Source organism: Taudactylus pleione, unplaced genomic scaffold (genome assembly GCF_031769625.1).
Source record: "Taudactylus pleione unplaced genomic scaffold, aTauple2 ptg000041l, whole genome shotgun sequence".
Classification (NCBI taxonomy): Eukaryota; Metazoa; Chordata; class Amphibia; order Anura; family Myobatrachidae; genus Taudactylus; species Taudactylus pleione.
In genome coordinates this window covers 5552636-5580318 of record NW_028284443.1, presented here as the reverse complement: position 1 = coordinate 5580318, position 27683 = coordinate 5552636, and the positions used below count along the sequence as shown (strand labels likewise).

Genomic DNA, 27683 nt, shown 5'->3' with positions numbered 1-27683 from the left:
ACTAAGCAGTGAAGGGAGAATATTTACCTGTCATGGAAGCAGTTGTAAAGGTGTCTTAGGGACAATATGAAATGCTTCCAATAAGAAATAATAAACCATCAAGTTCCAGTGAAGTTTTATGTATGAATCTATGCCTATGATCCTGCTAGACCAGGATACTTTTGGACCTAGTGTCCACTGCCGTACTCCTGTAGTTAGAGTATTTTATACTAGTAATAACCTGTATCTATAATGTCTGTAGCCATAGCACTCTGCCCACACAGCATACATCACATCCACAACACACAACTACAACACGAACGCATGAACCCACGTTACACACCGCAAACTTTATTTCATCCACCTCTTAGGTCTTTAGCTTATACAGCTCCATCTAGAAGTACTGGGAGGAAAAGATAAGTCCGGTTCATGGGGTTCAGATACATATCCTTTCATTGCAGCACATTCCCCGGCTTCCCGGAAGGAGCCGACTTATTTCCGCCGCAATCCGCCTGAGGTGGTGGTGGGTTGCTGATAGGGCCATCACGTTATTGTTCGCCATTGCAAACTGAAGCAAATATGGTGGCTGCCTCACCGGAGAACAGGAAGTAATGCCTGCCTCTCACTGCTGCGGCTTCATCCGACACATTTTAATCTTTATAATATTGAAACCTTGAGATTGCTTCCTCCATTCCCAGGACTAAAATTCCAGACTCTTTGGGCTCGATTAAGTTCAGCGCGAATTGATTAGCGCCGGGAAGTAGTTCCTGGAGCTATTCAATTCGGCGCGCGGCTTAGCCCGACTTGTCGGAATTCTGCTCGCATCCCAGGAGGAATGTGAGAAGAAAGCTTTAAAGTACAGACGCGATGATACCCTTAGGGCACAGAAATAAATAGCTCCAGGAGCTCCTTCCCGGCGCTATTCAATTTGCGTTTAATTCAATAGAGCCCTTTGAGGCTAAATCCCGGATTTTGGCTTTTCTACTTGTAAGCGCTACTGGGTCAGGGACTGATGAGAATGACTACATTTTTTCTGTAAAATGCTGTATAATGCGAGTGCTTTATGAATAACTGTTAATAATAATTTTAAATGTTTGGTAATTAGAATTTTGATAGTATCTGGTATTTGCAGTAATTGAATCAACCAAGCTGCAATGTTCCCTGGTTAACTTCTGAGGATACAACTACACTCTTATTCAAAGGTTTGCTCCTTGGAAATTTTTATTCAGCAATGCTCTTTATACTACTTGAAATACATGGGGAGCACTTGACAACATGGGGTTTATTTACTAAGTGAAGGCATATCAAAGCCACAACGTTCCCAGCATGTTTAAGCCCTAAATTTAAAGAGACAATCCTGTTAATTCACAAAAAAAAAATAAAGCTAAATGATTTCCTGTTTACTTCCCTCAGTCATTGTGAAGTGCATTTCTTAACGATTTAATGAGAAAGGGAATACCATGGAGATTGTATATAGTAGAAATTGTTTCAAATTACAGAGACAGATCCCTAACTGGAAAACTCTATTCTGGATGATTATGTACTATACCGGCTGTCATGTAAATAGATTTTGGTCCTTCTTTCCCTGAAGATTTTTAATATATGCAATGACCCTATATGTTTGGCCTAGTTTTACCGGTAGTATGAGTAATGTAAGTGGCTGGAGTTTTTTTTTAAAAGGTAAGTTAATTATTTATCTTGCGTTTGCATTACCATGAAAATGAACAGCCTTTAAAGTAATTCATGAGAAGAACAAAACAGGCCTGCCTTCAATTAAACCAGTAATGGGCATCCTGATAGTTTGCAGGTGAAGTCTCAGTGGGCCATTTGAAGCCGATCGCTGAGGTAAACTCATCATAAAGACATACATGCTGCCTGGAAAGTGAAGACCCACTGACCCAAAACCTGCTTAAAGTAAAATTTGAGTAAATGGGGGAGATTCAGTTCAGCTCGATTCTGATTCCTGGAGCTGTTGGAGAGACCGTGCCGCTAAGTCCGACTACAGGATTTCTTCTTGCATCCTCCTAAGGTGCGAGCAGAAATCAGACTTAAGTGCTGAAGCAATGCTGTTTTCCGGCTTAGTGCGGCGCTAACAGCCTTGCGGCTGGAACTTAAGTCGGAGAATGCCCAATGGTAGGACTAAGCACCCAGCTTAAAGTGTAGTAACTGGCATTCTCCGACTTAAGTGGTTCTAGTCAGACTTCGAAGCGCAGTTAATTGAATAGCCCTGGGACATCCTTTCCAGGGCTATTCAGCATCATGCTGAATTAAATCGCCCCCAATGAAAAGCAGTGTAACACTGGGTGACTAGTTGAAACCAGAAGTGCGAATTAAAGGATTACTGCTATTGTTTTGAATTATTTATAAAGCTTATTCCTAAATTGCATCAGCGGCTTCCTGATTTTCAATATCCTAACCCTCCCCCTAACCTTAACAGCATCTCTGTGTTTGTGTGTGTGTCTCTCTCTCTCTCTCATCTGTTTGAGAAATTATACCTGTGACTGCTTTTTTGTGAAATCTGTGTGAACTGTTTTTTTTTCTCTCCTTTTAGAGTGAATAAAATAACAAACCAGGTGTCTATTCAGCGAAAGAAGCAGTTTGTGGAGAGAGTGCACAGTTACTGGCTACTGAAGAGACTTTCAAGAAATGGTATTCCTTTACTGAGACGATTGCAATCCAGTTTGCAGTCGCAGAGAAATATCCAACAGGTGTGTGTGGGTTCTTTTTTTTTTTTTTTTTTTCATTGGCATTTGGGAAATATCCATTGTAAAAATTGGGGGAAATATTTTCAGAATTCAACAAAGATTTTAAATTTACATTAATTGTGTGGCTGATTAAAACTTTGGTTGCAAGTTTGTTTTGTTCTTGCATTGTATCTATTGCTTCTCTAATGCTGGGTACACACTGGCTGATATATAGGGCGTTCAGTTGAACGGCCGATATATTGTATGTGCGTCGGCCAGTGTGTACAGCCGATATGTCTCTGAATGACATCGTTCAGACATATTGCGTCAGCTGTACAGCACAGCCCGATGCCCAATATATTTGCAGATATATTGGTGCATCGTGCTGTGGGTGGTTTTAAATTGTGTTAGCGTGCCAGATCTCCTAAAGTGATGGGTGATCCCGGGCTATATTCAATTGAAGCAGGTTATCATGCCCAAAGAGGTCGGGTTTAGCCGAGTATATCGGCTACCCCCCAGCCACAGTGCTGGGCGCGATCGCGAATAGTGCCGTTTGGGTGCCCAAACGGGTCCCTTTTTCGTCCATTTCAGCTCTCACCCCCTGGAGTGCGAGCTGAAATGGTGCGCCAGCAGCTAATCACGCCCGACAGGAGCAACAATTGAATATCTCCCATTGTGTAAAGGCGGTCAGCGGACTGCCCGTACACTTGCTGCAGAGGCCATCTGTGACTGACATCACAACTAGATGGGCACATGTGACAGACTTCAAAACAAAGCGGGCATTTACAACACATCTGGCAGATGATTGGTATATGTGTATGGACTAGCCAATTGTCCTGAGGTGTATCCAGCTTTAAATGGCACTATATGTAATGCTCTTTCAATTTTAGGGCAACTTTTTTTTTTTTTTATATATATATTTTTTTGAAAGGTGTAATCATTACTTGCAGGTTATAAAACCAGATTTTCCAAAATATGTTGCAATTAAACCAAATATCAAAATTGTTCAATATGAAATTAAATTTTAGATATCTTAAATATATTTAAGGGTCTGAAGTCCAGTCTGGAGGATTGAAGTGCTTTGCGTTGTATCTGCCTCACTATGTAGGGAAGCCCAATGTTCTGACAGCAGTTTTAGCTTTTGAGGTGTTCCTTATTTTTAAAACAAAAGCCAGTTGCAGTTATATCCCTAGCTATATGATTCCTCTTATGTGCTCTATGAATAGAAACATAAACATAGAATTTGACGGCAGATAAGTACCACTTGGCCCATCTAGTTTGCCCTTAATATTACCCAACTACTTACGTGTTTATCATCTGGATGAATAAGGGAAGTTACATTTTGATATATAGCAAATCTATGAAAACATTTTACATTCTGGATAACTAAAACAGTCTCCGTTTATTCCTTATTTGACTCAGAGAGAAGATGATGAAGAAGTTCAGTCCTTGAAAAAGAAATTAAAGTACTGGCAACGGTTAAGACATGACCTTGAAAGAGCAAGATTATTAATTGAACTTATCCGAAAACGGGAAAAGTTAAAACGTGAACAGGTATTTATTTATTTTTTTTCTTCATTCATGTGTTGTACAACCAAATGTTATCATAGTTTGCAGGAAAATAGATAGCTACCAATGGCCAGATGAACTGTGAACAATTTGTAATCCCTTGAACATGTAGTATTTGATTTCAGTGATAGTATTATGAAAACAAATTTGGTTGTGGTTTTGTCATCAGTCACATAAATTACACACAAGCTACAAATAGAGATTGATGGATTATCTTCAAAACCCCAATATCTGTCCTTCCTACCTTAAATTAAATGCCCATCTCATTGCGTCTTTATGAGGAAAAACTTTGCACATTGTCAATTTATTCAGTGGCTGGGCACTGCGCAACAGCAGTGTCACTGGTAGCCACTGGATCTATTGTATTGGTCAGGAGTTATTTTAGAATGTTTCTGGCAGCTCGCTATGTATGTTACATATATCTTAGTAATATTAGATTACAAAGGGACTCCGTCATTGCACATGAAGGTAGGAATGACTCTTGAAACAATTACTAGTTTTGCAAAGTCCTGTTTGTCCATTTATCTACCCTTGATAGTGTATTTCTGTATTATAAGGGGCCCGCAGCACCTTACAAGATACATAGACAGAACCAATATGAACAATAGTCACTTACAGTATAGAACATTGCAGGACATGGTTTATAAACATTGCTGCATCAGCAGTCACAATACCAAGGGAAAGGTGCTGTTGTAGGCAGTGGGGAGTAGATGATGATATAAGTGAGGGAAGACACAGCATATGAAGAGGGCCCTGCTCGTGATAGCTTACAGCATGTACGTTAAGGATAAAAACACTTGAATGTATTCAACTCCCACAAACAACTTGCTCTTGTGTATTACAAGAAACTATTATAAGGACACCTGTCTTTACCAGGGAGGAATTAAAGATACTGGGAGTTCCATTCCAGTGAGGTCACCATTTATATGGCGTTTGGATGTTTGCCATGTTAGTGTGGATTAGCTCTAATTCCAGAGACAAAAACCTAGTGATTCGTTGTTGATTGAGATCTGGTGAAATTTAGTGTTTCTTCACTGGGGACACTGGACCATGGGTGGTAGCTGGGACTGCAGGAGCTGGCACCTAAACTAAAGTAGTAACAGGCTCGCGTGGCTGCCGCACCTGTTTCTGCCATACTGAATGCTGGACCGGTGGCTGCTTCTGGTGTGGTCCCCCTGCTGGGGTCCGACCTACCTTGGCTCCGTACCATGGAGCGCACTGTGGCGGGATTTGACAGCTTCCTCTTATAGGGATAGCTTCTTTGAGGTTTCTAAACTGCGCGAGGCGCATAAGCGTCTTCTTCTACCAGGGGCTGCTAGACTTTTCAGAGTCCAAGGAGTTGGAAGATGAACTACCGGAACAGCAGGTTCTCCCCAAGGGGGAGGACCCGGACCCACCTTTTCGGGAAGGTGTGGAAGACGTCATTACTGCGGTGCGGCAGTCTTTGGACTGCCTGGACTTGGATACCCAAGCACAAGCGGTGGGACCATTCAAGTGTAGGCGCAAAAGGATTGTTACTTTACCTGCTTTTTCGGAAAAAGGCATTGAGGGCCCCAGATGAGTTCTGTTCTTCGCAAGTTTGCGCCCCTTTACCCGCTTTTGCTGGACCATGTCACCAAGTGGGAGCAACCTCCCAAGGTGGATGCAGCAGTGGCACATTTGGCTAAGCACACTGCACTTTCAGTTCAGGGTTCGGTATCCTTCAAGAATCCGCTGGGTAAGAAGTTGGAAGGTTGCCTGATGTCCATTTTTATTGGCTTGGGGGTCGTTCTTTGCCCTTTGCTGGCCTCTGCGTGGGTCGCTCGGGCCATGGAGTCATGGGCCGACAAACTTGTTGTTGGACTTCAGGATGACTTGTCCAGAGATCCTTTGCCGGACTTGGCAAAACAGCTTTCCGGGGTGGCTGATTGTGCATAAGGCCGTCCAGGACGGCACTCAGGTGGCCTCCAGGGTTTTGGCTACAGCCGCTCTGGCTCCGCGCCCGGGATGCTGACGCTGAATATAGGCATTCTTTGTAATCTCTCCCCTTTGGTGGGGGGCTTTCTGTTTGGCACGGAGTTGGACACCATTATTGCCCAGGGGAAAGTACTTTTCCCCTTCGCTCCTCCTTTTGAGGGGGAGCATTTACTAGAGGCTGGCTTTTCCCCAGCAAGGGTTCAGCTCCTTGGGGCAGGTTTTCTGGTACCTACCTGCGCTCGGGAGTCAAGACTCCTGAGAAGCCTAGCTCCTGAAGGGGTCTCTGCCCACAGTGTCCGCCCAGGAGTAGGCTGACGCCTCCTCCAGTTCAGGGACTGTTTGGTAGCGTCAACGGTCGATGCCTGGGGGCCGGGCATCATTTCCCGAGGATATGTCATCAACCTCAGGGGTCAGCCACTGCAACGGTTTTTCGCAACTGCTCTTCTCCGGGACATGGAGAAGTGGATGGCCTTGGACCTGGCTATCCTTTCAGAAGGCGTTTTTATTCCAGTTCCAGCGTTGGAGAGGAGACAGGGATTCTACTTCCAACCACTTCCTTGTTCGGAAGCCCAATGGCACCAATCTTCCGATCTTTATTCTACAGGCCTTGAAAACCAGACACTGGGTGGACCATTTCCACATGGAATCTCTGATTGGTCATCAAGGGAATATTTGCCAACAAATTTTTGGTCCCACTCTACGTCAGGGACACGTACCTACATGTTCCTATTTGGGCAGATCATCACTCTTTCTTCCGGTTCACAGTCGCCCCGGCACACTATCAGTTCCAGACCCTGCCATTCTGCCTGGCTACAGCCGCACGCGATTTCACGAAGATCATGGCTATGGAATGTAAGCTCTTGCGAGTGCGTCTCCTTACTTTATGTTCATCTACTTCTTACTCACCACTAGGACACCTAGCACTTGGTGCCTATGCTTTGTTGCTTAATTGGGTGTTATGGCCACCTATGTATCAATGTATATTATCCATGTCCTTGTCCTTCATTGTTTTGTATTTTACTGCAAGTCACTTTTTGGTTATGTACCTTGTAAGGCGCTGCGGAACACTTGTGGCGCCATATAAATAAACGATGATAATAATAATAATAATGGTAAGCCTGCTGCACAAGGGTGGAATAACGGTCCTTCTCTATTTGGATGATCTGGTAATGAAAGCAGATTTGGCTTCCCAATTGCAGCTCCATCTGGACCACAAGTTGCACCTCTGTTGTCTTGCAAGCGTCTGATGTTCCTGGGAGTGATCTTCGCCACCTCCCTCCAGCGAGTCTTCCAGCCAGAGTCTTAGCCCAGGCACTCCAGGATTTGGTCACGACCATGCTGTTGGTGCCTCACCTGTCCATCTGGCTGGTTCTGTCGGACATCACTCAGCAATCCCTCCATTAGTGGCTGGTTTTCGATTACCTGCTCCGCGGGTGGTTCCTTGGTAACTTTAAGCTGGCTCATTGTGACCACAGACGCGAGTTGGGGCGCTGTGATGTTGAGTCTTCATTTTCAGGTTCTTTGGTCGTCATCGGAGACTGCCCTACCGATCAATGTGCTGGAGCTCCGTGCCATCTATCTGGCTCTTTTGGGAGCCCAGTTCATCCTGGCCGGCTGGTGCGGATCCAATCTGACAACGCCACGACAGTGGCATACGTGAACCAGGGCGGCACCAAGAGCGCGAGAGCTATGACAGAGACATCCCGCATTCTAGCTTGAGTGGAAGCTATTGTTCTGGCACTCTCGGCAGTGTGCATCCCAGGCGTGGAAAATTGGGAGGCGGACTTCCTCAGCAGGACCACCTTACTGCCGAGGGAGTGGTCTCTATCCGGAGGTCTTCCAGCAGTTGGTTGGGAAGTTTGGTCTTCCAGAGTTAGACCTGATGGCGTCTTGGCACAACTGCAAAGTTCCCCGATTTTGTGGGAGGTCCAGGGACCCACAGTGGATGCCATGACCATTCTGTGGAGCTTTCGTCTGGAATGCCTTTCTCCTCTGATTCCCATGTTACCTCGGGTACTCCGGATGAAAGAGCAACAGGTACCGGAGATCCTCGTAGCTTCGAACTGTCCGCGAAGGTTGTGGTACGCTGCCGTTCTTAAACTGGCACTAGGGCCAGTTTAGCGCCTGCCGCTGCAACCAGTTCTGCTTCTGCAGGGTCCGTTTCGCCATGTGGACCTTCCTTGATTGTCTTTAACGTCCTGGATTTTGAGGCCGATCTCTTGAGGTTAAGGGGTTTTCTCCTTCCGTTGTCCGTACTATGTTGTGGGCCCGGAAACTGGTTTTGTTGCGCAACTACTACAGGGTCTGGAAGATCTACATCTTGTGGCGCGAGGTTCACACTTCCCGGTTTCACCTTCTCTTGTTTTTAGCTTTCCTTCAGGGAGGTTTGGAGACCGGTTTGTGGCTTCGCTCTTTGAAAGTGCAGATTTTGGCTGGCTATTTAATTTCAGCGGTGTCTGGCCCTTTTGACAGAGGTTCGGACCTTTTTTCAAGGGGTGTTGCGGGTTCAATCTCAGTTTCAGCCGCTGGTGGCTCTATGGGATCTTGCCTTACTCCTCTCAGCTCTTCAGCAAGCTCCCTCATGAGCCTTTGGATTCCTTGGACTTAAATTTGTCACGTGAAACTGGTTTTCCTTTATGGCCGTTGCCTCAGCTCGGCGTGTTTCCGAGTTGGGGGCCTTGTCTTGCAAACCGTCATTCCTCATATTCCACGAGGATCGGGCGGTCCTCCGCACAGTGCCCTCATTCCAACCGAGGGTTGTTTTGGCTTTCCACTTGAACCAGGAAATTCTTTCGGGTGTTTTCCCCATATCTTACCGAGTTGATTTGGCACTGTTGGACTTTGTTCCGGCCCTGCGGAACTGCTTGGCCAGGACTTTTGCCCTCTGTTGTATGGATTCCCTACGGCTCTCGACGACGCTCAGAAACGTGACTGGCCGGCTACGAAGCAGACCATTGCGTGTTGGGTACACTGTCTTCTCTCAGGCCTATTCTGATGCCGGGCGACCGGCACCTGCCTCATTCTACTCGGGCGGTGGCAACCTCCTGGGCAGCAAGCCACGGGGCCTCTGCTGAACAGGTCTGCTGTGCATGTTTTTGCCTCTGGCGACGCCCACTTTGGGTGTACAGTTCTCCGGTCAGGCAGCCTGAGCTGAGCGTTCCCTCCCCTGGAACGTCCCATGGTTCAGTGTCCCCCCAGCATTGAAGTAAGAGAGGATTTTTGGGGTACTTACCGTTGAATCCTTTTCTCTGATTCATGCTAGGGGACAGTGCATTCCCTCCCTCACGCTCAGTCGTGTTGCGTGTCTTTTTTTTTTTTTTGTTTGTTTGTTATTTTTGACAGGTTGGTCCCTGTGGTTTTGTTTTTATGATGGATATAACAGTTTCACTAGGTTTCTGTTTCTCCTTTCTAGGGCACTTTTGAAGTTGTACTGGTATGATAGGGTTGCAGAGGGGAGAAGCTTAGGGTTAAAGCTACAAGTTCACTTTTTAGTTTAAGTGCCAGCTCTGGCAATCCCAGCTACAACCCCATGGTCCAGTGTCTCCCAGCATGAATCAGAGAAAAGGATTCAACGGCAAGTACCCAAAAATTCGCTTTTCTGTAGTATAGAATTTATAGTCCACACATCACGCAAGCAGTGCAGCTATAAAGAATGTTTTCTGTAAAGCACAGGCAGTGTAAAACTCACTGGAGAGAATCTGTTTTCGCCGGCAGCTCGCTCTGACTAATGGGCGCTCGTCAGAGTAATTCAATTGTTGCTCCGTTTAGGCGCGATAGGCGCCAGAATTTTTGCTTCCAGCCTCCTGAGGAGTCGAGTAGAAATTTATAGTTTTGGGAGCCCAATTTGCTGTTTGGGCGCCCTAACCAGGACTTTAGATGGTTTTAGCTAAACCTGGTCTACCGTATATACTCGAGTATAAGCCGAGTTTTTCAGCACAAAAAATGTGCTGAAAAAGTACCCCTTCGGCTTATACTCGAGTCAAGTGTAGCGCTGACCGGGCGGAGTTCGGTCAGCGCTACACACTGCCAAACACACAGCCTCCGGAGCCGGCAGCTGCGTGTTTGGTGTAATCAGCAGCCGCTGAGAGTCTGTCAGACTCTCAGCTGCTGCTGCTCCCACTGCCATCTTCCGGCTCCCGTAGTGGGTGATGGGAGACACGTTGTCATGACGACGTCTCTCCCATGTAAAGCGGCCGGAGGAGCGGACAGCGGCGGGACCAGGAGTTTCAGGTAAGTGATATATTTTTTTTAATTCTTGTCACGTCTCTCTATTGGGGGGGGGGACTACAGGGGGCACTACCAGGGGGCGATTACTACAGGGGGCACTAAAAGGGGGGATTACCACTAGGGGAACTACCAGGGGGGGATTACTACAGGGGGCACTACCAGGGGGGGATTACTACAGGGGGGTTTACCACTGGGAGCACTAAAAGGGGGGTTTACCACTGGGGGCACTACCAGGGGGGGATTACTACAGGGGGCACTACCAGGGGGGGATTACTACTGGGGGCTCTACCAGCTGCTGCCATTTCCCACACTAGGCTTATACTCGAGTCAATAAGTTTTCCCAGTTTTTTGTGGTAAAAGTAGGTACCTCGGCTTATATTTGGGTCGGCTTATACTCGAGTATATACGGTAATTGTGCTTGACAAACTTGATGATTAATTTACGCACAAAAACAATTGAATTGCAACATTGGGCACCTGTTAGTGGGTGCGATTCAATTGTTTTAAGGCGCGCTAAGTGTTTGTTTTTTTTTTTCCCTGACACAAGTGAGATTATATGTAACAATTTTATATTGTTGTTGTAGCATATGTAGAGGTATAGCGTTCACTCTGTCCGGCATCGGGCCGGGCACGAGACCAAGACAGGGCACTGTGGCGTGCATCCGAAAAGGGGATATGGCCACAAAAAGGGATCTTTAAGACACGCCCCCTTTCATCACTCTTGGGGGTGTGCCCTTCACTTACGGACATGTTGGGCTGCCCCCAAGCGCTCGTCTCTCTGAATCGATGCTGGGCGCATTCACCGCATTGATTTAGACAGGTTAGATAAATAGGTGAAATTGGGAAGCAAAACCTCGAGTTGGATAACCATGTGAAACCTTCATGTAACTCATGGTACCAAAGCATGATGTGGTTTGGAAGCCCTTTCTGTGCACAAAAGGACAGTTCCTAATGTATGTTTTTGGGGAAAATAAGGGTATCATGGGCTTGGAGGTAGTTTGAATAATGCAGTATAATGCTCAGGAATTCACTATTGGGAAGGGAATTTTTGGAATGTTACGTTAAATATCAGGAGGGAGCAAGTGATGTGCAACAAATTATGTTCCATAAACTGGAGGAAAATGTGTGCTTTGTCAAATAATGCCGTCTATTCTGAACAATTATCTCCCTTCAGTGTATGGAAGGTTTACAGTTCCCATTTCAACAGTAAAAAGGTTGTCACGGAGAATGCAGACACCGTCGAACAGTTGCTGACTTGCTAATAATGATTGACAGCATTTTAAGTGTCTGCTTTAGAGCTTCAGACATGATGTGAAATCCTCATGTTTGACGTTTTAAAGCAGTCATTGTTAAAATACTGTAAATTACAATATTAGCAGGTCATCATCATGTGCTTGACCTAAGTGTCTTAATTCTGTGTCAACCTTTTAATTGGCTAACTCGCATACTGGTCTTTGTATGTAAAGATATTAGGGTGTATTACTGGATGACTGGGCATGCTACAGGCAATGTGCATGTAGAGCCTCAGGGAAGGAGGTATAATCTGTGAGGATTTGTGATTGAGTGCAGTAAATGCATATTGATGTGTAGCCATGATAAATTATACCTTTTATTCATAAAGGAGGATTAAGAAAAATTGTGCTGGTGTCCAAATGCTTTGCTACTAAAATTTGTAGTAAATTTATATGGTCTTTCTATTAGATACAGTGGGAGCAACTGCAACATGTTTTTTTTTTTGCATTTGGGAATTTGTTCCTAAGTTTATTGATGAACCAATTTATTTTGTTACATATGTTTTAAAAAAGATCTTGTAATGTATTATTTTAAACGGTGTACAAAAGGATGTTATATGTTTTTTCCAACAATCAGTCTGATTTATTACCTGTGTGAAGTCAGTTCTGTATGTTTTGTTGATAGGTAAAAGTTGAGCAGGTTGCTATGGAGCTGCAGCTGACACCACTGACTGTACTCCTACGATCGCTTCTAGAACAACTACAGGAAAAGGATCCTGCCCATATATTTGCTCATCCTGTTAATCTTTCAGAGGTGAGATTTATAATTAATTGCTAAAAAGCTATTTCTTTACAGCAATATCCATCTTTTACTGCATGTTAAAATGAGGGGCTAAAGTAGTTGCACTCTCACTTTCAAAGTTATTGCTTTCTAAGGGCAACTTTTGTCACTTAGTCATCCTATATATTTATTCCTATTTAGGTTCCCGATTACTTAGACCACATAAAACATCCCATGGATTTCTCTACAATGAAAAAACGGTTAGAAGATCAAAGATACAGAAATCTGAATGAGTTTGAAGAAGACTTCAATCTTATCATTGAAAACTGCATGAAGTATAACGCCAAGGATACGATTTTCTTTCGAGCAGCAATTCGGTTGCGAGATCAGGGAGGAGTAGTATTAAGGCAAGCTAGACGTGATGCTAATGCCATTGGGTTTGATGATCAAACGGGAATGCATTTGCCAGAGCCACCAAAAATTGAAACTCCCCCACAGTTTTCATGGGAAGATGGTAAGTAGTATATTTTGAAAGACTTCCATTAATGTGTTTAATCTTATGTGTAGAATGTGAGTCCTTTGATGCTGAAAATTGACAGCAATGCTTCCTTAAGGGTTGATTCAGTAATAAGCACAATTTACAATAGGCTGATCTCTGCTCACACCTTCATAGCCGGCAAGCATAAATCTGCCTTTATGAAGCCGCCAGAAACCATTCTAGCTGCATGTGCGGGTTATTGATTCGGTCTCAAAGTCTGTCCATCAATTCATGGATTAAAGATCGATGGGAGTCTAGCCTCAATACACCATGCGGCACGAGATGCCTGGCGCTCATGAGCTGTGCTGAATGATTTTTCGTGCTTTTTTAATTTTATTTATTTTTTTGCTTAAATGTGCATCTTGGTTGCGCTGTGATGCAACAAAACCCTGCTTAATTCCTATGCAACAGTTGTATATCTCTATGCGGCCGCTACTTTGTATACAGATTCAGACTGTCGTTTACAGTTCAATTCAGTGTCACATATTAAATTAGTACGGTTTTGTTGCATCGTGTTGCAACATTCAAGCAAAAAAGCTTGACGCAAGCTGAGTCGCAAGGGAGCTGGCGCGCCGATAAATGGTGTTAGGTGTGACTGCCGCAATAGTTTGCGGACACATCTGCATCATTGCAGGCTCATAAAGCCTTGGTGAGATCATGTTCAAAATATACATGGTTCGGGAGGAATATGCATGAACCTGTCCGGCGGTTGGAGTCCCGACAGCGGCAGCCCGACATGGGTGAAAATCCCGATCGTGCCTAAGGTAAGTATTCACTAACCTAATTCCCTCCCCTAACCCTCCTTAGGGGTGCCTAACCCTAACCTCCCCCCCCCCCCCCCCCCAGTGCCTAACCCTAACCCCCCTCTTCCCCGCCACCTAAACCTAAGTCCCCCGGGGGGGTGCCTAACCCTCCCTCTCCCTAGCCTAACCCTAACCTCCCGGGGTGGATGGGGGGGGGGTGCAATTAAAAAAACACCTGGGACATACTTGGGGACCCCCCTGGAGCCTATTTCGCTAGTTTTTAACTTTGTCCCCCAGCTTTGGTTTTTTTTCCGCCCCCAAATTGAAAGTACTTTTTTGGGGTATTAAGTGTTTTAAAAAAAAAAAAAATTTACGCAGTTTACCTTTGGGGGACTGTCATAAGGCTGCACAGGGGTTCCCGCAACGTTGCACCCCCAAACCCCAATTCTGCACTTTTTTCCGCCTGCTATTCATAGACGGAACTTTTCCGCCGGGTCATTGCGTTGACTTTCCTGCTTAGGCGAAAAGTTTCCGCCTGGCGAAATGACGTCACTTGCGATATTTTCGCCGAAATGGACTTTTCACCTCAAATTGAATACAGCCCTTAGTGTATGTGCATTTATGCACATTTGAAGCATAATTGATGCTACATCAAATCAAAAATAACTTAAGTTAATAGCTGGCCTTTTGCCTGGGGTGTGAAACATGTAATAATAATTGAGCATTTTAAAGCTTTTAAGACTGTAACAGCAGCAGCCCAGCGAACTGTCCATTTGCGTAATTTTTATAACTTTTTTCATTTTGCAAGCAATAGTAATTGGTGATTGCACAAAAATAAAGCATTCAATAGATACACTATAAGATTCTGTCCAATCTGGATGGGTAGGGAAGAAAATCTGGTAATGTATGGGAGCAAATGACAATTGACCAATGCCAGAAAATAGACAAAAACTGTTGTTCGGACAAACTGATTTAACCAATTTTTCTGTTTTCCAGTGTTTGGTAATGTATGGGGAGCAAATGACAAATCGACAACCAGCCATATTGGACAGATAGGGGGAATTCAATTTGTTGTTGTGCCCCATCTGAGCTATTCAATTGTTTGATAACAGAAATTGCAGAGATGCAAAAAGAGTACTCCTGTAATTGGGGCACACCTCCCAAAAGAATTTTGTAAAAGATACATCTTTAATACATACATACATTTAAAATACTGGAATCAAAAGACAGTGTATACAAGCAAAAAATCTGGAAAGAATCATTATTCCAGAGTGAAACGTATAGATATACAATACAACCTAGAAAGACAGTGTATATATTGTGCTATGAAATTGTGATACGTGTTGACCATTACCAAGAGGGCAATTATTGGTGAAAATATATGCAAGATTCAATAGATAAAGGTGAAAAGTACATGCACCAAGACCACAAAAATTCAATCAATTGTACATATCTATCATAATATAAATGTACTAATATTTCTGAGGCTATCCTTGATGAGCTGGGATTTTAGTTAACACAGAATTGGGTATCTGGTCTCCCCAAAAAAGAGTACATCTTAAAACAAGATAAATATAGTGCCTGTGTTTTTATACAATAGAATCTACTTTTGCCAATCTTGCTTTAGCATAGTATTGGGAATGAGCGTTCCAAAGTAGAGAGACAGTGACGTAAATAAAGCGGCTGCTTCTGCTGCCGGCGCTAATCTGTGGATACACACTGTTGCCTAGCAGCGCAGTGTGTCAGTGCTGAGCCGCTGCTGCTTAAAATATACACTGTCTTTCTAGGTTGTATTGTATATTTATATGTTTCACTCTGGAATAATGATTCTTTCCAGATTTTTCGCTTGCATACACTGTCTTTTGATTCCAGTATTTTAAATGTATGAATTAAAGATTTCTTTTACAAAATTCTTTTGGGAGGTGTGCCCCAATTATGGGAGTACTCTTAGCGTCTCTGCAATTTTTATCTTCTAGTTTCTGGTCTGTGGGTGCACCCTCCTGGGGACCTTGATGTCCGATTAAATTGTTTAGGAATCATTGTGAGCCATCGATGGCTCACAAGATATATTTATCTTGATTTGTCATTTATTTTCTGTGCGGTAGACCCTCCCTTTTGTTATTTGTTCATTTATGCACTATTCATTTTTTTTGCCCTCCCCTTTTTCTCCCATACCCCTCTTTTCCCTTTCCTTAATTTGTAAGCTATTCAATTGTTTATCAATGGGTGTGAATGCATGATTTTTGCTTGCACCCTCCTGAGGTGAGCAAAAATCGGCAAAAAGTCCCTGTGTTGGGCACCCAAGCTGCTGTTTGGGTGTGCTGAGAAGGACTTTAGACTGCTTTAGCCACTTTACGAGGCAAACCCCAGTCTATTTGGATGTGACATGCGCAAAAATCTACATCAATTGAATATTGACCTGGCAGGACAATTGAGTGTGCAAATACATTTGAATCCCCCCAATATCTTTAGTGTGTACGTAGCTTTATACTAGTTATTGTTCCTATTAAAAAAAAAAAGGCAGCATGGCTAGCCGTAGCGTCTTTATTATATATTTTTTTGCTCACTTCAGTCTCATTACTTTGAGCTCACTGAATTTTAAGGTTGGTCATTTTCTAAACAAATGTTACTACTTTTCATTATATTTTGCAAAGGAAAATAAGCATTAAAAAAGTGCATATTCTGCAAAATTGTTTAAAAACTATTTTGGTATAAAGGTTCTTTGACCTTTTAACCATTAGACTTTTTCGGTATTATTTTAAAATCGCATTTAGACCATTGCAGTGCTTACTTAAACTAGATGTAAAAAAACATTTTTATTTGATTGGCCAATGCCTGACTTGTGCGTTATACAGTCCTGTAAATGATTCGTATGTTAACGAAGAACTTGCGTGATTATTTATTGGTTGCTTTATCATTCCTGTAGCTCAGAAAATTGACGATTATATTATAAATGCAGACTTCTAATCAGTAGAAATGTTATAATCCTTCTCTCTTTTTTTTTTTTTTTTTTTGTCTCAACAGTTGATAAACTACTGAATCCTAATAACCGTGTACATATGGCTTTGGAAGAACAGCTGAAAGAGTTGTTGGAGAAACTAGATTTGACTTTTGCTATGAAATCAAGTGGATCTAGAAGTAAACGATTAAAGCTGTTAAAAAGAGAGATCAACAACATCCGTCAGTTGCTTTCACAACAGCACGTCCAGCCGCCACAAATAGAATCTGGTATTGGAAGCTTTGAAGAGGAGAATGGATCAATAGTGGAGAATGATGGTGAAGAAGATGATGGTAAGATGACTGCTCTGCATGTGTGTTAACGTTTGTGTAGGAACCAGTCTGTTTAACCTGTATCTATATGGGAAGCGAGACTGAACCTATATTTACCACTATTAATAAAACAAATATGCAGAAATAGGTTAGAGTATAACTACCATGGGGTCGATGCAATTCGACTCGGATACCCTTGAAGCACACATAATTGTGCCTATGTGCCACACTACTCTACCTCCAGATTTGCGGATTTTTTGTTTGCAGCCTCATAGGGCTTCGTTCACAAATTCGGGAGTTCATTAAGAGAGCGGGCCATGAGGAGTACGAGTTGCGGTGGCGTTTCCAAGCCGTTACAACGGCAACTGGCTCCTCTCATCTAATTGTAAGAATGTGTAAGTTCATGTTCATCAAAATATTAAGTTGTAAACTATCAAATTATATAACTACTCTGTAAAAGTCTTAACCTGGCCAAACATCTAAAGATTATCTGTCCAACCAGCCAACTAGTTGATTGGTTGGAATGAAAATCTGGTAAGGAATACAATCAGCAATTTGCTCCCAAACACTGGAAAATGGACCAAAACTGTTGTTTGAACAAATAGTTTAGATCAAACATTTAACAAACTTGTTTGAACGACCATTTTCATCTGTTTTCTGGCATTTAGGAGCAAATTGCTGATCATTATTTACTCCCATACGTTACCAGATTTTCATTCCAACCAATCAACAAGTTGGCTGGTTGGATGTAAGTTGGTCTAGTGTGTGGCCAGCTTTACTGTTATTGGATCTGTCACCATATTCCCATAAACCCATTACTAGCCAGTGCTGCCGTCAATGATAAATATCAGTCTTTGATTCCAGATGATGATCTGTATGTTAGTAGCACTCTGTATTTCTATAGCATCCAGACAAGTTTCTTTATCTGTGAAATGGTTATTATGGAGGTTGTGTACTCTTAGGGCTGAATTTACTATGCAGAGCTTTTAAAAGTTTCCGCAGTTTTGGGCCCCCATTAAAAGGGACAATTATATTCAATACAAAATATGCCCAGTAAATTGATTTGCTATATAAACCGTTTTGCACTCATGAACCCAAATATAACCTGCAAGTTTTAGGCACTCTTGTGATTTCTTTGATTTAGCCACTGGATTTAAAGTGTTAATAATTTGTAACGTTAAAATTGACCTTGTTTTGCATTTTAAGCTATTGCCACCTTGAAAAGCACCACATAGTAAATGTAGCCCTACGAATTGGGAAGTCTGCACAACCTCCTTAATAACCATTTGACAGGTAGAGACACTTGTCTCCATCATGCAGCTCAGATGGGCAGTCTCTAATAACTAGAAGTAGTGGAATGCTATTACAAATAGCACATCATCTCAAGATTTCAGTCCTACAATATGAGCTCATTGTATATGTAGGTCACAGAATACATGGTTCTAGTTGATTTGTGTTATTTGTAGGCTACTTGTGCACATCCATATGCACATGTTCAATATAGCTTGTAAAGGTACAACACGAGATTGACTTATGCATGTTTTGTAAATATATCTATTTTTAATGTTTACTTTTAGGCCAATTGCAAGCCTTAATCCTTTTCTATGTTAGCTTTGTTTTAATATGCTTGACCATATCTGTCTCGCATAATGTAATGAAATAGATTTTACAGTGCTGATATCCAACTTCCCTTTTTCTTGTGATTGCTTATTGGCTGCTGCAATCTAGAGCTTTTGTAAAGCTATTATATTTAGCCCCATTATGTGTAATACTGTGTGTTTGCTGTAGTGAGTGTGTATTCTCCATTGTGCTACTTTGCTGTTGTCACTTAGACCGTTCCACTATTGAATCAGTCTCTTTTTACTGAGTAACCGAACTGAAGCACTGACCTTTCTGTCCTTGGAAGAGGGCTCTTGTGCTCTGTCTTGCCGTTTTCTACTATCACAGGGAGTTGTCATATTGGCAACAATTCAGTTATTTTTGCAGCCAATAATCAGTAAATCATAAAATTTTTCCCAGAGTTTAAAAAACCTAGATTAACATTAGGCACAATAAGTTACTGTCATTAATTTCATGCATTTGAGAGACGTGTCATGCTGCTTTTATTCATTTCAGTGAAGTACAAATATGTAAAAGCTTCGGTCACTGATACCTGACAGTAGTAATAGTAGCAGGAATTGTCACATTTGCAAAGGTTGCTGTGCTTCTATTATTCCATCTCCTATAAACACCTTTGTTGCTGGTGAGTCATCTAAGGCTGATTTCTGAAGTTTGTGCTCTTTACATTCCAACATCAGTATTGCTATTTTTTTTGCTTATGCAATATCCACACAAATTAGTGTCCTTTTTTTTTTTTAATTAACCATCCTGCTTCCTTTATCTGGAGGACACTGACCATAGGATAGAGGGGTCTATTCATGTATGATGAAATGGCTACCGGTAATTACCACTATATATCACATAATATCAATGCGATATATACTAGTGTTTAGCCATTCATGAATACTCACCTGTCGGGCAAAGTGATGTGTAATCCAGGTCTTCTGCGGTCCTGGCTTCAGATGCGGTCCTCCGAGATATTGTAATCTCGGGAAGCAAGAACTGTCTGCTCTGTCCATTGAGGGGGCGGCAGCAGGGTGGGGTGGCGGGGGTTTGAGCAAAGCAAGAGAGGGCAGGGGGGACTCAGTAGTGTGTGTGTAAATAAAATTAGATAGAGATAGATAGAGATAGATAGATAGAGATAGATAGATAGAGATAGATAGAGATAGATAGAGATAGATAGAGATAGATAGAGATAGATAGAGATATATATATACATGCACAGGTGATCGGCACTCGCAGAAAAATCATCCAATGTACTTGCTCCGGTGCCCTCCTGACAGGGACCGGCGTCCCCGATACATACAACACACAGAGGCGGTACTCGGAGAACTTTATAGAATGTAAGCGTGGCAAAGAACTTCAATGCAAAAGCATCAACGTTTCGGGACCACACGTCCCTTCCTCAGGATGCACAATATAAAATGACATCCTGAGGAAGGGACTTCTTCTGCATTAAACTTCTTCGCCACGCTTACATTCTACGAAGCTCTCCGAGTGCCACCTCTGTTGTGTGTGTGTGTGTGTGTGTGTGTGTGTGTGTGTATATATATAATGTGTGTGTGTGTGTGTGTATATATATATATATATATATATATGTGTGTGTGTGTGTGTGTGTATTTGAAGTGGCCTGGCCGGCATATTCCGTGTCACTTCTATATAGACTGCGGGAAACCTCTCCATCAGGGCTGTGTTTTTCTCTGCCACTGTCTCAGTGGGCCTCTCTGAGTGGCTGCTGTAGCAGTCGTGCCTCCTGCTCTTCTCCCCTCAGGAGGCACATTAAGCCATCCTGAGATGGAGAGAGAATTTTTAGAAGTGAAATGGAAAGCTGAGCTTCTATGAATTGCGATGTGTATACTAATCGGGGGCACTGCTGGAGAAATCTCAGATTCTCCACGGTGACCCCTTTTTCGAATTGGAGAAAGCAGTGAAAAGCCCTTTTATAACTGATAAAGGGCTTTTCGCTGCTATGTGAATAGACCCCGTAGTGAGGGTTCAGGAGCTAGAACCGAACTGGTGAAGTTTTCTGGTACGAGAAGCTCCTTCCTCAGTTTAAAATTCAATGTGGAAGTAGTAGGTCAGCGCTATGTTAGCTAGTATACTTTTATTTTTTTACCTTTTATTTCCTGCTCCCTATTCCAGGTGCTGCCTCCTTAACGGAAGGCTCAAGGCGCGTGTCCACTAGACGAGAAAAGCGAGTGATTAAGTTATCGTTAAATCGCTCATTAATCATGCAGAAAAATGTCGACAACGACCAGTGATGCGCGTTCCCGCTGGTCGTTGTCTGCATCACTCATCGCCCGAACATGACGGTCAACTTGACGATATCGTCAGGTTGAGCATATTCGGGGAAGAGGGAGGGTGCCTGCACTGAACAACATATCTTTCAGTGTGGGCACTGCACATCAGACTGGAGGGTCAAGCATTTTAATATCAATTTATGTAGCTGTAGGGTCAGCTTTTGAGGTCCAGTTTTTCTTTGGCTTGGGTAGTTAACTCAATGGAATAGTGGGTTGACTTTTTGGTGGAAGGTATTCTATCAGACATATCCAAATCTCCTCTATTATTTATTGCTGAACAGATTAAGATTATTTGGGTGAAGCTGCTTTAGATTTATCTTTGTCAGCGTAGAAGAATTCTGGATTAGTGAATGTGCATACTTTTGTTAAAATCATGTAATGTGGGTTCTGAGACCAAGATATTTTTGGGAGCTTACCGTTTTACCTGTGCATTACTTATCCGTGCTGCGTTGTCCAACGCAGCATTGGATAATCTGCGTAAAATCGTCCGGCTTCGGTGACCCGTGGGGTCCTGCAACCGGTCGCCGTAGTTTAGAGGAAGAGGCCAGGGAATCTCCGTCAGTCGACGGAGATCCTGACTACTTCCCCCGCAACGGTGGCGACACTCCTCCATTCCAGGTAACTGAGGGCATCACTGCCCCCTCCTCGCCCACAGACAGTAGATTGTCAATCACTCAGTCTGCGAGTTAGCATGACCCATTCTGCGCACTCGCAGAATGGATTCTGCGCAGATTCCCAAACATTGGGAATCTGTGCAGCAGTGCACTTGCGTGCACTGCAGAATCAGGCCCTAATGGAGCGTACACACGGTCAGATTTGTCAGATTTGTCAGATGAACGATTAAACGATTTGAACGATTTGGACGATTTGAACGATTGAACGATTTTTACCTGCATTAAAATGAATGGAATCGTCCATGTCTGACTGCAAACCCATCAGATGTCAGATATCGTTATTTAAATACAAAAACTGCAGGTAGGCAGATTCAGGATGTTTATTGGTAAGACCAGTCATAAACTGAATGGCGTTAAACAAGTTTTTGACTTGTATAGACATCAAAGATGCCTACCTCCACATGCTCATTTGGGAAGGGCATCAATGTCTTTTAAAGTTTGTTGTCAAAGGAAGACCATTTCAATTCAGGGCTTTCTGTTTTGGCCACAGCCTATCATATTTTTACAAAGGTTATGGCAGTCATGACAGGTTTTCTAAGATCTATGGAAGTAAGGTTTGTTCCTTATTTAGATCTGCTTTTCAAAGCAGTTTCAGGAAATATTATTCAAGTAGATCTTCTAAGTGTAGTGCACTACACTTATCAACTGGCTAAAGTCCAGTATGATTCCTAGGCAGCGCATGAAGTATTTAGGTCTTGTTTTCAATACCCACTTAGTAAGGGTCTTTTTGCAAAAAGCTACTAAAAAGCCTGCTGCGTGCAGCTGGAGGACCAGCCTCCAGTCATAAAAGAATCATATTGAAGATAACTTATAAGGTGATACAGTGATACAAGAAACAGAACAGAGGAGCTGTACTCAAGAAAAGGAACAAGGAAAATAAAGAAAAAAAGAGGGCAAAGAAGAAAGACAATCGCAGGAGTAAAGGAGAAGAGAAGGGGTTGAAGAAGTAGCGAGGTACAGATGTGTCCACATACCTTTATCCTCCTTGCGCTACACAGCGTGGGAGCTCTGTGACTCGGTAGCGCTGAGTGTCTTTTTGTGACCTTTTTCCCTTAAAATGCGTTTTATTTGCACAGGGATGAGAATATTTTGCACAAGCAGCTTCCGATTAAAATGATATACAAGATGCCTTTATTCTGTGTGCAGGTGCATCTGCATGCAAAATGCTGCGTTAGTGTTACAGACGCTGACACTGTAATGGTGCATACACACGGTCAGATTTTTCTTCAGATCTGAACGATAACGATTTTAAAAATCGTTCAATCATTCATATCTGAAGGAAAATCTGACATGCCTGAACGATGCGCGTTCCCGATGGTCAGATAACGATATCTGACATCTGATGTGTTTGCAGTCAGACTTGGACGATTCCATTTATTTTAATGCAGTCAAAAATCGTTCAAATCTTTGGTAAAATTGTTCAGTCGTTCATCTGACAAATCTGACAGTGTGTATGCACCATTATGTAGCGTCTCGCATGCAGATACACCCGCAGTCGCTCACAGACTATAGGCATGCTGCATATCATTTTAATCAGCAGAAGCTGCTTGAGCTAACTATTTGCATCCCTGTGCAAATGAGACACATTTTAAGTGAAAAAGTCGCACAAAAAGCTTAGTGCTACAGAGTCATGGCATGACTAGAAGGAGGCTAGATTTATGAGGACACATCTGTAGATGGAGGGGGAGTGTTACGGGAGATGGGAGGGGCTGAGGGATAAGGGGGAAAAAAAAAAAGGGTGGGAAGGAATTGCTTGTAGGCCAAAAACTTTGGAGAGTGACAATGAGCCAACAAATCAGCTGGAAGAAGAGGAGGAAGTGGCCTTGTTGTAAAAAAAATAATCCATGGAGCCCAAATATCAAATTTGTCAGGATGTTCATATAAAATTCTTTATTTGTATTCAAAGTAGTATGCATTTCAGATCTAGTTGTGCAGAGTAGATAGAGAGGGGAGTACCCGGATCGTTCCAGTGAGCAGCAATTGTACAATTGGCAGTGTTGAGAACATGACTGCATAAAATACGTGGACAAACAGAAGTGCAATACTGTCCACCGCCACAAAATTGACCCTAAGGATGACACGAGCACAATTAACTTCATTTCATAATTATTGAATTTCTCAATTCAAAACTTTTGGCCTTGGAGTGCTGTGAAAAATTACGATACTGTAGGGCCCCGTGATTTAAAACCACTGCCATAGAGCCTTGGGATCTAAATCTTGTGTTGTCAGCACTTCAGTTAGCACCTTTGTACCTTTGCAGGAGGTGGACTTGACTATTGTAATTTAGAAATTGTTTTCTTTTAGCTATATCATCCGCTAGAAAAGTTACGGAATTAAGATCTTTATCATGTAAACCTCTGTTTCTAGTGATTCATGAAGATAGGGGTAGTATTACACATTCTACCATCCTTTCAACCTAAAGTGGTGGTGGCCTTTCATTTTACTAAAGAAATTGTAACACCGACTTTTGTTAAATTAAGACAACTGAAAAGTGTCAAAAAGATGATGCGCTTATATACAGTACATCAGCTGCCCATTAATTAGTGTGGTAATAAAAACTATTGGATCGCCCCCCTTAGAGAGAGAGAACTGAAATAACAAGTACACCACTACAATTGTAAATTAATGAATAAAAAAAAATGAGGAACTGAAAGTCCCAATAAGTGTTCACAGATTTATCACATGTGCAGGGTCCACTTTACCAGTATGATCTGGCTTTATTCAGTGGGGTCCCGTGGTGTGTTCAGTAAACGATGGCTACTGTGCAAGATAAATGCGGCTGACGACCACATCTGGTCTCTGCTCTTACTTCATACAGCTGCTTACAGCAAAGACAGATTATCCTGATTTTAACAGTCACAACAGTATCAGTTGCAAGTGCAAAAAATGGGGTACCATCTCTGACCGGTTTCACCTAGTTCCTGGATGCTTTATTATAGATCGGGATCAGTTGTCTGTCAGACGTGGTGAGTTTTAAGAATTTAGCAGGAGAGGACGGACAGCCTGTATAAGGAAAACTGATAGTTTATCCTTCATGGTGCTACAAACAGAGGTTGGCCATCATGCAAGCAGATTATAGCCATATGGATTAGGACCATAATCCAGCATGCATATCGGGGACCTGAACGTCCTGTTCCATCTAGGATTTCGTCTCATTCTACTCTCTGTTGGGACTTCGTGGGCTGCATGGCATGGAGCTTCTGCAGAGGGGATATGTAGAGCAGCTACATTGTCTTCTGTTCATATATTCTTACATTTTTACAGATTTCATAATTTTGGTTCCAGGTATGCTTATATTGGATGGAAAGTATGGCATTCAGCCAAGGCTGAGCATACCTTCTCCTAGGGGCAGCTTCTGTACATCCCCATGGTTAAGCAGTGCCCCCCAAATCTAGATAGGAGAATATTTACATTTTTGGTGCTTACTTTTTAATCTATTTCTCATCCATCTTGGGGACACTTGTTGTTTTGAGCGAAAATGGTGGGACATCTGTCCTTATATTCTTCTCCTGAACCCTCGCTATATTCCATGGTCAAGCAGTGTCCCCTGATGGACTATGAAAAAGAGATTTAACAGTATTCATCAGTCTTGTCGTTTTTTTTTTTGTTCCAGGCAATGTTGCGTTTTCATAAAATACCATTAGTCCCTTTGTTTCATCTAACACTTCAAATAAACGTTAACCAAAATGGGAAAATTAAATGTATATTTATTTTAGATTAATAAACACCACTGATTAGTACTTTGTGATTCCTGCCGTATTAATCCACCATTTTCCTTTCACAATAAAATCTGCTCTTATTTTATCTATTTTTTATAATTTTCATGGTCTAGTTTTGAACCAAAGGGTTCTGAATAAATTCCCTTCATTTGCACCCCAAAATAGAGATTTTGTACTTTTTTCCTCCTGCCAGTCATTGGAGAAACTCTTCCACCTGTTTCAGTGCATTGAGTTTCCGCTTAGGTGAAAACGTCCTGGAATTGAATTTGGAGATGAGGCGCAAACAGGTGAACAGCGGCAAGAGGCAAAACTTTTTCGGCTTTTCGCGTCTTAATTGAATACGGCCCTGTCCGAAAAATTGCAGGAGCTTATTGATACTTTATATCCATTCACTTTATCTCCAAGATATAGTACATAAACCCCCTAATCTTTTACCAGTAAAAGGAAACCTCATGGTGTGTACACACAGAATCAGTATGTATTACCGCCGGTTCAAAGCCCGACGCTGGAAGCCTGCAGGGGTGAAGATCCCAACAGCGGTGTTAGGTTAGTAATGCTAACCCTCCCTTAGGGGTTAGGGTACCTAGCCCAACCAACCTGGGGGGGGGGGGGGGCGGGAGGTGGGTGGTTGCCTAACTCTAAGTCAACCCCGGGAGCCCGCGCCTGGCTTACCTTCGTTTGTTATGCCGGGCGTCGGGCTCCCGGCGTAGGTCTATTAACATGCGTTGGGATTTTGACGCCTGTCATTAGTACCCTACCGGGATTTGACAGTCGGGAAGCCGGCGGTCGGCATTTCGACTGTCTGCTTCCTGACTGCATCCTGTAAACACGTAGCAATATAAATGAGCGATTTTAACGATTTTTTGGTCCCTACCAACTCGCCATCGACCAGCGTTGCGTGGCCACATATGGACAATTGCGTCCATCGGCCGTGCATGCAGGCCAACTTGCTTGATATCGAGCAGGTTACTGTAGGGACCCGCGATCGCTAAAGTAGTCGGTGACTTGATGGTGTGCTGGATGATTGATATCGATCATCCAGCACACCAGGGAAGGTGCAAGTCTATCAGCCAGCTATATCGTATAGCTGGCTGATCGCTACGTGTGTTTGCACCATTAGGATAAGAGTCTGTCTGATTTTTGTATGTGTTCTTCATTTTCTTGGTGTCAGAACATTCTCTGGGAAACTTACAAACACATTATGTTCTTTGTTTTTGAATATCATGATGCCTATACTCAACAGCTGTTCCTTTGTATCTTATTGTTCACAATTTATTGTCCTCACATCTTAAGCCAGTAATGAATGAGAGCCATATGGTTTACTCTTGAATTCTACCTAGGCAAACCACCAAGGGTCCCGAAGCTGAACCCTTTTTTTTTTTTTTCTTTTCTTTATATCTTTCAATTTTTCTTTTTTAATCTGTAACCTTTGTCATCTGCATTGTGTATCGAATTTAGTATGTGTCCTGTGTTGTAATCATTGACGAAACCTGATGATGGTTACTCCTATTTTTACTCCTATTAATGTGACATTTCCATAACAATCAGTATAGTGGTATCAGGTTTCTAATGTTCATGGTAAGTCACAGCGAGGACCATACTGAAAGGTTATGATATTGTACAGACATTTGTAACCAATAGATGTGTAATTTTGTATAATGAATGGAAATATTAACCCTTTTGTACAATCCTGGCTCTTTGGTTTCATCAGAATCTTGGTATCTGGTGATTGTTACAGAACTAGTCATATACCAGGAACTGGTAAGCTAAATCTGGGTACACATCACGGGTGACGGGACCCGGCTAATCATCTGGTTAGCGCACATCTCTGAATAAGCCCCAAAGTTCACGTTTGTTGAAGTTGTGATTTTTAAGGGAGGCCTTTTTTTTTGAGTAAAATATTACTAGGCCTTTACTTTTTTTTTTTTTTATAAGAAGTTAATTTGTCTTGATTTGCATGTTTTATTTTGTTCTGTTACATAGTAATCCTGCCAGATGGGGGGTGGTGTAGGGTGCTGTGTGGGTAGGGATTTACTGTGCACGCCGAAGGTGCGCGCGCTCCCGAAATGGGGAGGGGAAATGTCCGCGTAACACGTCCCCAATCCGTCACACTTAGGGGCTAGCCCAGCATTAGATGAAAACTGTGACTATGTAGCACTTTGTAGGGGCTGGTATAAGCAATGTACGGTAGTTGTACTTAAGGTGGTTATGCAGCTTTTAATATTTGAAGATGCTGAGGGCGGTATTCAATTATTTTAACATGCCTGATCTCCCGTCTGAAGTGACAGCAGATCGCGGGACACTATTCATTTGATGCCGGTTATCGTGCGGATCGTGCCCATAGAGGTCGACTTTAGTAGCGTAAAACGGCTATCCCCGCCGGGCGCGATTGCAAAAAATTTGAAGTTTGAAT

General features: G+C 42.7%; 1 protein-coding gene across 3 annotated transcripts in view; it reads left to right on the top strand.

Moving 5' to 3' along the window:
- BRD1 (bromodomain containing 1) overlaps positions 1-27683 on the top strand; it is a 97409-nt gene that overhangs the window by 24968 nt on the left and 44758 nt on the right. For all 3 annotated transcript variants that reach the window (XR_015872703.1, XM_088457598.1, XM_088457597.1), the window contains exons 3-7: positions 2531-2687; positions 4086-4217; positions 12332-12460; positions 12629-12941; positions 16733-16999. Coding sequence is in view for 2 of the 3 variants with exons in the window: in XM_088457598.1 (XP_088313724.1) it covers positions 2531-2687; positions 4086-4217; positions 12332-12460; positions 12629-12941; positions 16733-16999 (998 nt within the window). In the remaining variant the exon portion in view is untranslated. The remainder of the gene's footprint in view (positions 1-2530; positions 2688-4085; positions 4218-12331; positions 12461-12628; positions 12942-16732; positions 17000-27683) is intronic.